The sequence below is a fragment of the Coregonus clupeaformis genome, unplaced genomic scaffold (assembly GCF_020615455.1).
Source record: "Coregonus clupeaformis isolate EN_2021a unplaced genomic scaffold, ASM2061545v1 scaf2100, whole genome shotgun sequence".
Taxonomy (NCBI): Eukaryota; Metazoa; Chordata; class Actinopteri; order Salmoniformes; family Salmonidae; genus Coregonus; species Coregonus clupeaformis.
The window spans coordinates 15521-27560 of NW_025535554.1; the positions used below are offsets into that span (position 1 = coordinate 15521).

The following is a 12040-nucleotide window of genomic DNA, read 5'->3' on the forward strand; positions in this document are numbered from 1 at the left end:
CCTGAGTCAGGCTGAGAGGCGGGTCTCTGACAACAACAACTAGCTCCGTGCTAGCGGGCGGTCATGCTACCCTGACAGGCAGGCAGCTCATCCCACAGACAGTGCCCTCTGCTGGGGTTAGCTCAGCACCGAGACACCCCTCATACCACCACACTACCAGCCTGTTCCACCCTGTCAGAGCACAACACTACCACTCCCTCTACAGCATGGGCCAAACGCCAGATTACAGCCCCATCCGGAGAGACAGACAGACACACCATGGGCCAAACGCCAGATTACAGCCCCATCCGGAGAGACAGACAGACACACCATGGGCCAAACGCCAGATTACAGCCCCATCCGGAGAGACAGACAGACACACCATGGGCCAAACGCCAGATTACAGCCCCATCCGGAGAGACAGACAGACACACCATGGGCCAAACGCCAGATTACAGCCCCATCCGGAGAGACAGACCATGGGCCAAACGCCAGATTACAGCCCCATCCGGAGAGACAGACCATGGGCCAAACGCCAGATTACAACCCCATCCGGAGAGACAGACAGACACACCATGGGCCAAACGCCAGATTACAGCCCCATCCGGAGAGACAGACAGACACACCATGGGCCAAACGCCAGATTACAGCCCCATCCGGAGAGACAGACAGACAGACAAGACTCCCTCCTGGTCTACGTCAGTCCTTCCCCCAGTCTGTCTTTAAATAATCCAAGTGCAAATCCAAAACTCCTCAGTTCAGCGTCTCAATAAAGTTATTATTCACACCAAAAAAAAAAAAAAAAAAAAACCTGCTTCCGATGTTAGTGCAACATTTTGTTAAACAAAAAGTGAGATAAGCAAGATCTGGAATGAAATAAACAAATCTTTTTTGATTGAATTATATTTGGTAGAGCGGTCGTTACTAAAAATGGTTCAATACTGGCACAACACTAGCAGGTCATAGCAGGTAATACTCAATGGTCTGTACTCTAAAATGCTTTAAGTCATTCGGATACAGTCAAGGAACTCAACTTAAAAAACACACACAACTAGCAAACTCTACTAGTCAAATAGAAACTACTCGAGAGAAACAACAGCTTTTTTTTTTTAAAGACACTAAATAAATGTAAAGTAAAATAAATGAAGGTCCATGGCTTTGCCTAATGCTGAGCGCTCCCTAGTTGAAGCTTTCACACATTGTGCATCATCACCATAACTAAAACAATCAATATTGTAAATAGTCGGTAAATATATGTCAATTATTCAGATGAGTTGTTTACTTCCACCAAATAGGTTACATTCCCCCGTCCCCCCTTTCAGCGATGGCAGACAGCGCCATCTAGAGGTATGAAGCAGCCAAACACCCCCCACCCTGATTCACCAGGACCTATTCTAAAAAATGGCTGCCTGCTCCCCTACACACTGCCCCCTGTACGAGGCCTCCGGCCTTCAGTGGCGCACTAGAGGACAGAGTGGCGTTTGAGCCAGTCCCCTGGAGAGGAGCTTCAGACAGACACAGGCTAACTGTGACCATTACAATCATGTTCTATTGTAAACAAGACAGGTAGAAAGCCACTGGACTTGCTGCATCTTTCTCTTTTTATGAAACAAGTACAAGCAAGGCAATGAAATGTGGACGACTTTTGCACTGTTCAAATATTATCAACCAAAGAAAAAACACATTATTATATATATATATATATTTTTTTTTTACAGAGGTTTTTTTCTTCAACACCATCTGTGGCAATGAGAGATTGAAACAAGGTCATATCATCACCATCACATTATTAATTTCTGGAGACATTTTTGAAAACATTTTGACGTGGTGACATGGACAGAACTAGCCCGTCTGTAGGCCTTTGTGGCTGGCTATAGTATGCATAGATACAGGATCAGCTTTATGGTTCAGTCCCACACACACAGACCTACTGACATCACACACACACACACACAGACGTTACACACACACACACAGACCCACTGACGTCACACACACCCACTGACGTCACACACACACACACCCACTGACGTCACACACACAGACCCACACAGACGTTACACACACACACACAGACCCACTGACGTCACACACACCCACTGACGTACACACACACACACCCACTGACGTCACACACACAGACCCACACAGACGTTACACACACACACACACACACACACACACACTGACGTCACACACACACACACCCACTGACGTCACACACAGACCCACACAGACGTTACACACACACACACACACACACCCACTGACGTCACACACACACACAAACCCAGACCACTGGGAGGACAGTGGCGTGGAGGAGAGGAGGAAGTGTTCTGATTCTCCAGCCCACCTCTGAGCCCCTCCTCTACAGACAGCATATTGGACAGCAGTGTGTAGTGAACTGCAGAGCTGCTCCACCTCAAAGCAGGTCATTTTGGCAGAGAGGAAAAAAAACAAAATAACTTTACTCACACGGCTAGAAGTAGTTTCAGTGCTAAAAGTTGTACGTTTCCTACAAGGAGAGGCTCTACGGGGGGGGAAACTGGCTCCGTTTCCTGAGAACCATTGCTGGTTATTAAGCAGGCGAGACGAACAGATCTAACCAACCACCAGACCCGTGGTCAGAACAATGACCGACCCCACGCCAGACCCGTGGTCAGAACAATGACCGACACGCCAGACCGAAGTCAGGGAACAATGACCGACCCACGCCAGACCCATGGTCAGAACATGGATCCCAGTTCCCAGAGTTTCAGCATCGTCTTCGTCCTCTATAGAGTTGTGGTATACTTTTTTATTTTTTGTTCTTACTTTTTATATTTTTTTTTGTAGCGATTTTTTCATTTTAATATTTTTTTTTAATGTATTTAATAGTTTCTTTTATTTCGTTTTTAAAATGAAGGAAGATGACCGCCCTCCCAAGGCCTGTAAACAAGAGGCCGTCTCCATAACAACCAGAGGCCGTCTCCATAACAACCAGAGGCCGTCCCCATAACAACCAGAGGCCGTCCCCATAACAATCAGAGGCCGTCCCCATAACAACCAGAGGCCGTCCCCCATAACAACCAGAGGCCGTCCCCATAACAACCAGAGGCCGTCCCCATAACAACCGAAGGCTGGCACCAATCACCACATCGAAACAATAGGATTCCTCTAACAACATGTTCTGCCTCTGTTGTCAAAGTGCTGTTCCCCCGCTTGTGGGGTGGGGGGGGGCACTAGTCACAGCTGCTGGTGGCTACAATCCTTTGCACTGCAGAGCTCACGTTCTTTAGTTTTAAAACACAACATTGGTGCAATACTTTAATATCATCAAATAATCCCTAAAATCAGCATTTCTGTAATGTTGATCTGGTTCTCCTACAATACCACCGGAAGGTATTTGTGCCAAGGCAGAGAGGAGAGGCGCACGCACACACACACACACACTACACACACACACACACACTCACACCGTAAGAACGTCCTTGAGTAAACGGCTACACTGGATCTGGCAGCTCCCTCTATATTGCAGATTATATACTGAGAAAAAAAACCATTCAGTGCAAAAGTTCAAAAAGCTCCAAAAAAAATATACGCCGAAAACAAACAAATGCAAATAATACAAATAAAAATAGAAATGATTGAATCCAATAAAGAACATGGGATGAACAGACAGAAATGAGCTTCCGTTGAAGCTTTTTTTTCCTTTCGTCATCAGAAGAGCACTACCTGGAAGAAGCATCCGTCATCCTTTCGTTCACATTATAGAATTGGCCTGCATGATTCAAGTATACCAACTGATATGTTTTTTTTGGGGCTAAAAAAAAACAAACAAAGTGGAGATATATGTGCAGAGAAAAAAACGTAACGTATTTTTTCCCCCCAGGTGATGACCCTCCCTGTATATATGTAAGTGAGAAGGAGACCAACTAGTGCCATTTGTGTTTTTTTTACCTAAGTCTGTTTTTGGTCTTTTTCTGGTTGTTTTTTCTTTGTGTTTGAGACTGTGGCGATAACCTATTCTAGACTATTCCGTCCGTCGCCACGCTACACAGCGTTTTGGACTGACGCTTAACTGAGGCCGGCTTCACATGGAGTCCCCGCCCCCTGTCAGGTGATCCACAGGGAGGAAGGAGCTGATTGGAGAAGGGCTGCTGATCGCCTCCCGCTCGCTGGCGCTCCCCATAGGCTAGTGGAATAGTTCGGCCCGCCCCAAAGGGAAGAGCCGTGGAGGTCGCCGACGTGCCATTGACTGGGCTCGGGGGCGCGGCTGGGGAAGGGTGGGACCCTCCAAGGCTCCGCCCATTCGGCTCTGAGAGGAGCCAATGACCTGCCAGCCCGGGAGACAGCGGCCAATGACTGACCTTGTGCAAAGAAACGGTTGATTTCCTCCTCGCTGGCAAACTCAGCCAGGATAGTAGTGTTCCCTAGTATGCACCTGGGGAGAGAGAGGGAGAGGAGGAGGATGAAGAGGGAGAGGAGGAGGAGAGAGAGAGGAGGAGAGAGAGAGAGGAGGATGAAGAGAGAGTTGCGTGTGTGTGTGTGTATAATTCTCTGTGGTGTGTATCCGTGTGTATAATTGTCTGTGGTGTGTGTCCGTGTGTATAATTGTCTGTGGTGTGTGTCCGTGTGTATAATTGTCTGTGGTGTGTGTCCGTGTGTATAATTGTCTGTGGTGTGTGTCCGTGTGTATAATTGTCTGTGGTGTGTGTCCGTGTGTATAATTGTCTGTGGTGTGTATCCGTGTGTGTGTGTCCGTGTGTATAATTGTCTGTGGTGTGTATCCGTGTGTGTGTGTCCGTGTGTATAATTGTCTGTGGTGTGTGTCCGTGTGTATAATTGTCTGTGGTGTGTGTCCATGTGTATAATTGTCTGTGGTGTGTGTCCGTGTGTATAATTGTCTGTGGTGTGTGTCCGTGTGTATAATTGTCTGTGGTGTGTGTCCGTGTGTGTATAATTGTCTGTGGTGTGTGTCCGTGTGTATAATTGTCTGTGGTGTGTGTCCGTGTGTATAATTGTCTGTGGTGTGTGTCCGTGTGTGTATAATTGTCTGTGGTGTGTGTCCGTGTGTGTCCGTGTGTATAATTGTCTGTGGTGTGTGTCCGTGTGTATAATTGTCTGTGGTGTGTGTCCGTGTGTATAATTGTCTGTGGTGTGTGTCCGTGTGTATAATTGTCTGTGGTGTGTGTCCGTGTGTATAATTGTCTGTGGTGTGTGTCCGTGTGTGTGTGTATAATTGTCTGTGGTGTGTCCCCGTGTGTATCTTACATGTGCAGACTCTTCTGTGCCCTGGCTGCCTCGTCCTTGGAGCTGTAGCAGACGACAGCATTGCCGTGTGGCAGGTTGAGGTGGAATGTAATCAGAGGACCGTGTTGCATAGAGAGAGTCCTCAGAGTAGAACCGTCCATCTGGAGAGGAGGGGGGGAGGGAGGGAGAGGGAGGAGGGGAGGGGGAGGGGAGGGAGAGGAGGGAGGGAGGGAGGGAGGGGGTTAGGGAGGAGAGGAGGGAGAGGGAGGGAGGGAGGGAGGGGAGGGGGAGGAGGGAGGGGGGTAGGGAGGGAGGGGGGAGGGGGAGGGAGGGGAGGGAGGAGGAGGGAGGAGAGATGGGAGGGGAGGGAGGGAGGGGAGGGAGAGGGAGGGAGGGGGGGAGGGGAGGGAGAGGGAGGGGGAGGAGAGGGGGAGGGAGGGAGGAGGAGGGAGGGAGGGAGAGGGAGGAGGGGAGAGGGAGGGAGGGAGGAGAGGGAGGGAGGGAGGGAGGGAGGGAGGGAGGGAGGGAGGGAGGGAGGGAGGGAGGAGGGAGGAGGGAGGGAGGGGGAGGGAGGGAGGGAGGGAGGGAGGGAGGGGAGGAGGGAGGTGGAAGGAGAGAGGGAGGAGGGAGGGAGGAGAGCAGTTAGTAACATACATAATCCTCAGAGTAGAGCCGTCAATCTATAGAGTAGTAGGAGGGAAGAGATGGAAGTAACAGCCATGAAGAAGCCACCGTTATAGTAGTAGGAGGGAAGAGATGGAAGTAACTAGCCATGAAGAAGTCACCGTGTTATAGTAGTAGGAGGGAAGAGATGGAAGTAACAGCCTTGAAGAAGCCACCGTGTTATAGTAAGTAGGAGGGAAGAGATGGAAGTAACAGCCTTGAAGAAGCCACCGTGTTATAGTAGTAGGAGGGAAGAGATGGAAGTAACAGCCATGAAGAAGCCACCGTGTTAAATTGCTTTATCCAGCATTTTGCTGTTGCATGAGGCTTGGTGCTCACTGAATCAGTAGGCTATTAAACAAACACTCAAACAGGAAACAGGATCTGTCTTATTTCTGTAGATATATATGGATGATTTATAAAGCCAGGTCCATTTAACAGTCAGGTTATTGATTATAGCCCTGATTAAGTTGGGGTTTCTCTCTCCTCAGTTTTCTTAGACAATTAGTCTTAAAGGGCCGTTTCCTGTCTGTGCTGCTGCCTCCCACCACGTTGTTCTCAACACCAATATGCTGCATAACCTGCTATTATGCACATTGCTACATAGGGAAAGGCGCCAATTCTACGGGCGCATTGATGATTATGTCTCAGAACCACGGGAGAAAGCATTTGCTATAAAATAAATATTAAGAGTTATTAGTGTTGCACCATTATTTTTTACATAATGTAACCAACATACAATTTCAGTGTCACATGTCTTAGAGTGATGGACTGAGCCATCCCCATGATCTCCGCAATGGATCAGTCCACTGAGACGGGGAGCCAATCAGACGGGTGTCTTGTGCACCATGGAGGGAAAAAAAAATAAGACATTTGACCGATCGACTAAAGAAATCTCAGTCGACCAAACAATGGACTAGTCGACTAAATGGGGTCAGGCCTAGTTCAGATGTTGAAATCAAGTTGCCTACCAGCATAAGAAGAAGGTTATTTCTCAGAATGAGAACGAGTTGCCAGTTCCTTTTATAAATGAGTATTTTTATGCTCATTGCACATTTATAACACACAGACTAGACCGCTAGCACATAACAGTCTGGCTAAACTGCTGCTAGCGAGTACGTGGTATTATAAAACACAGACTAGACCGCTAGCACATAACAGTCTGGCTAAACTGCTGCTAGCGTACGTGGTTTTATAAAAACACAGACTAGACCGCTAGCACATAACAGTCTGGCTAAACTGCTGCTAGCGGTACGTGGTTTTATAAAACACAGACTAGACCGCTAGCACATAACAGTCTGTGGCTAAACTGCTGCTAGCGGTACGTGGTATTATAAAACACAGACTAGACCGCTAGCACATAACAGTCTGTGGCTAAACTGCTGCTAGCGGTACGTGGTTTTATAAAACACAGACTAGACCGCTAGCACATAACAGTCTGTGGCTAAACTGCTGCTAGCGGTACGTGGTTTTATAAAACACAGACTAGACCGCTAGCACATAACAGTCTGTGGCTAAACTGCTGCTAGCGGTGCACGTGGTTTTATAAAACACAGACTAGACCGCTAGCACATAACAGTCTGGCTAAACTGCTGCTAGCGGTACGTGGTTTTATAACACACAGACTAGACCGCTAGCACATAACAGTCTGTGGCTAAACTGCTGCTAGCAGTGACGTGGTTTTATAACACACAGACTAGACCGCTAGCACATAACAGTCTGTGGCTAAACTGCTGCTAGCGGTGCGTGGTTTTATAACACACAGACTAGACCGCTAGCACATAACAGTCTGGCTAAACTGCTGCTAGCGTACGTGGTTTTATAAAAACACAGACTAGACCGCTAGCACATAACAGTCTGTGGCTAAACTGCTGCTAGCGGTACGTGGTTTTATAAAACACAGACTAGACCGCTAGCACATAACAGTCTGTGGCTAAACTGCTGCTAGCGGTACGTGGTTTTATAAAACACAGACTAGACCGCTGCACATAACAGTCTGTGGCTAAACTGCTGCTAGCGGTACGTGGTATTATAAAACAGACTAGACCACTAGCACATAACAGTCTGTGGCTAAACTGCTGCTAGCGGTACGTGGTTTTATAAAACACAGACTAGACCGCTAGCACATAACAGTTCTGGCTAAACTGCTGCTAGCGGTATGTGGTTTTATAACACACAGACTAGACCGCTAGCACATAACAGTCTGGCTAAACTGCTGCTAGCGGTACGTGGTTTTATAACATACAGACTAGACCGCTAGCACATAACAGTCTGGCTAAACTGCTGCTAGCGGTACGTGGTTTTATAAAACACAGACTAGACCGCTAGCACATAACAGTCTGTGGCTAAACTGCTGCTAGCGGTACGTGGTTTTTATAACACACAGACTAGACCGCTAGCACATAACAGTCTGTGGCTAAACTGCTGCTAGCGGTACGTGGTTTTATAAAACACACAGACTAGACCGCTAGCACATAACAGTCTGTGGCTAAACTGCTGCTAGCGGTACGTGGTATTATAAAACACAGACTAGACCGCTAGCACATAACAGTCTGGCTAAACTGCTGCTAGCGGTACGTGGTTTATAAAACACAGACTAGACCGCTAGCACATAACAGTCTGTGGCTAAACTGCTGCTAGCGGTACGTGGTATTATAAAACAGACTAGACCACTAGCACACATAACAGTCTGTGGCTAAACTGCTGCTAGCGGTACGTGGTTTTATAACACACAGACTAGACCTCTAGCACATAACAGTCTGGCTAAACTGCTGCTAGCGGTACGTGGTATTATAAAAACACACAGACTAGACCGTTAGCACATAACAGTCTGTGGCTAAACTGCTGCTAGCTGTACGTGGTTTTATAAAACACACAGACTAGACCGCTAGCACATAACAGTCTGTGGCTAAACTGCTGCTAGCGGTACGTGGTTTTATAACACACAGACTAGACCGCTAGCACATAACAGTCTGTGGCTAAACTGCTGCTAGCGGTGGGTGGTATTATAAAACACAGACTAGACCGCTAGCACATAACAGTCTGGCTAAACTGCTGCTAGCAGTACGTGGTGTTATAAAACACAGACTAGACCGCTAGCACATAACAGTCTGGCTAAACTGCTGCTAGCAGTACGTGGTGTTATAAAACACAGACTAGACCGCTAGCACATAACAGTCTGGCTAAACTGCTGCTAGCGGTATGTGGTTTTATAAAACACAGACTAGACCGCTAGCACATAACAGTCTGTAGCTAAACTGCTGCTAGCGGTACGTGGTTTTATAACACACAGACTAGACCGCTAGCACATAACAGTCTGTGGCTAAACTGCTGCTAGCGATACGTAGTATTATAAAAGTACAGACTAGACCGCTAGCACACAACAGTCTGGCTAAACTGCTGCTAGCGGTACGTGGTTTTATAAAACACAGACTAGACCGCTAGCACATAACAGTCTGTGGCTAAACTGCTGCTAGCGGTACGTGGTTTTATAACACACAGACTAGACCGCTTAGCACATAACAGTCTGTGGCTAAACTGCTGCTAGTGGTACGTGGGTTTATAACACACAGACTAGACCGCTAGCACACAACAGTTCGTGGCTAAACTGCTGCTAGCGGTACGTGGTTTTATAAAACACAGACTAGACCGCTTAGCACATAACAGTCTGTGGCTAAACTGCTGCTAGCGGTACGTGGTTTTATAAAACACAGACTAGACCGCTAGACACATAACAGTCTGGCTAAACTGCTGCTAGCGGTACGTGGTTTTATAACACACAGACTAGACCGCTAGCACATAACAGTCTGTGGCTAAACTGCTGCTAGCGGTACGTGGTTTTATAACACACAGACTAGACCGCTAGCACATAACAGTCTGTGGCTAAACTGCTGCTAGCGGTACGCATGGTACCGCAATGCCACGCGCGACAGAAACTGAGCATAAATGTTCCACAATCATGTTCATTAATACTCTGGTTTTGAGACATATAAAAGGGTATCGTTAGAAAAGGTTAAGGTCTCCAACGTTACAGGAAAATAATGTCTAATGTGTTCCGGTGTCAATATGACACCAAAAAGATAACTTCATGAGATCAAGCATTACAGGCATTAGATATAGTCACTAGACCCTTGGTAGTCCTAAAAGTAGCCAACCAGTCACTAGACCCTTGGTAGTCCTAAAAGTAGCCAACCAGTCACTAGACCCTTGGTAGTCCTAAAAGTAGCCAACCAGTCACTAGACCCTTGGTAGTCCTAAAAGTAGCCAACCAGTCACTAGACCCTTGGTAGTCCTAAAAGTAGCCAACCAGTCACTAGACCCTTGGTAATCCTAAAAGTAGCCAACCAGTCACTAGATTCCTTGGTAGTCCTAAAAGTAGCCAACCAGTCACTAGATTCCTTGGTAGTCCTAAAAGTAGCCAACCAGTCACTAGACCCTTGGTAGTCCTAAAAGTAGCCAACCAGTCACTAGACCCTTGGTAGTCCTAAAAGTAGCCAACCAGTCACTAGACCCTTGGTAGTCCTAAAAGTAGCCAACCAGTCACTAGACCCTTGGTAGTCCTAAAAAGTAGCCAACCAGTCACTAGACCCTTGGTAGTCCTAAAAGTAGCCAACCAGTCACTAGACCCTTGGTAGTCCTAAAAGTAGCCAACCAGTCACTAGATTCCTTGGTAGTCCTAAAAGTAGCCAACCAGTCACTAGATTCCTTGGTAGTCCTAAAAAGTAGCCAACCAGTCACTAGACCCTTGGTAGTCCTAAAAGTAGCCAACCAGTCACTAGACCCTTGGTAGTCCTAAAAGTAGCCAACCAGTCACTAGACCCTTGGTAGTCCTAAAAAGTAGCCAACCAGTCACTAGACCCTTGCTAGTCCAAAAGTAGCCAACCAGTCACTAGATTCCTTGGTAGTCCTAAAAGTAGCCAACCAGTCACTAGACTCTTGGTAGTCCTAAGAAGTAGCCAACCAGTCACTAGACCCTTGGTAGTCCTAAAAGTAGCCAACCAGTCACTAGACCCTTGGTAGTCCTAAAAGTAGCCAACCAGTCACTAGACCCTTGGTAGTCCTAAAAGTAGCCAACCAGTCACTAGACCCTTGCTAGTCCTAAAGTAGCCAACCAGTCACTAGATTCCTTGGTAGTCCTAAAAGTAGCCAACCAGTCACTAGATTCCTTGGTAGTCCTAAAAGTAGCCAACCAGTCACTAGACCCTTGGTAGTCCTAAAAGTAGCCAACCAGTCACTAGACCCTGGTAGTCCTAAAAGTAGCCAACCAGTCACTAGACCCTTGGTAGTCCTAAAGTAGCCAACCAGTCACTAGATTCCTTGGTAGTCCTAAAAGTAGCCAACCAGTCACTAGATTCCTTGGTAGTCCTAAAAGTAGCCAACCAGTCACTAGATTCCTTGGTAGTCCCTAAAAGTAGCCGACCAGTCACTAGACCCTTGGTAGTTCTAAAAAGTAGCCAACCATTTTTTTCTGTTTCATGACACTGTTGCACATTTGCTGTTTGTAGCTAGTATGTTGAATTACGCAAAAGAGAGATTTTTCTGACAAAGTGCCCACTGGTCGAGTCAGAGTCAAGTCTTACAACACCGGTAGACAGTAGGCTGGAGTGAGTGTGTGTGTGTGTGTGTGTGTGTGTGTGTGTGTGTGTGTGTGTGTGAGAGTGTGTGTGTGTGTGTGTGTGTGTGTGTGTGTGTGTGTGTGTGTGTGTGTGTGTGTGTGTGTGTGTGTGTGTGTGTGAGAGAGTGTGAGTGTGTGTGTGTGTGTGTGTGTGTGTGTGTGTGTGTGTGTGTGTGTGTTTACCTGAGTTGTGAGATTCTTGAGAACGAGCCAGTTGGTTGTCCCTGAGCTGCTGCAGTCGTCACTCCAACTACAGCCTGAGTGACGGGAGAGAACAGAGGATTTATCACCCTGATGCAGTTGATTTCCACTACAGGGCCAATCCATCCCCTACCGGCTCTGGAGTTTGTTCTCCCATGTCCCTTTCGTTGTACAGCGATGTGAAACCAGGCCGGCACAGCTTGGCTCAGTTTGGCCCATAGTGTCAGTTAGTCAACACACACACACAGTCTGGTAAAACAAACCTTGTGGGGGGCAACAAAATTCAGCCCCATTCAAAAATCCTATTTTCCCTAACCTTAACCCCAAAACTTAAACCTTAACCCTAGCTCC

At 47.2% G+C, this 12040-nt stretch overlaps 1 protein-coding gene across 1 annotated transcript in view; it reads right to left on the minus strand.

Annotated features, from left to right (window-relative positions):
- Window positions 1-3863: 3863 nt before the first annotated feature.
- Window positions 3864-12040, minus strand: part of LOC123488258 (trinucleotide repeat-containing gene 6A protein-like) — a 57410-nt gene continuing 49233 nt past the window's right edge. Inside the window, 6 exon segments of the mRNA XM_045219155.1 lie at window positions 3864-4131; window positions 4134-4252; window positions 4254-4309; window positions 4312-4402; window positions 5233-5372; window positions 11672-11818. Coding sequence (XP_045075090.1) covers window positions 4052-4131; window positions 4134-4252; window positions 4254-4309; window positions 4312-4402; window positions 5233-5372; window positions 11672-11818 — 633 coding nt within the window. The 3' untranslated portion in view covers window positions 3864-4051.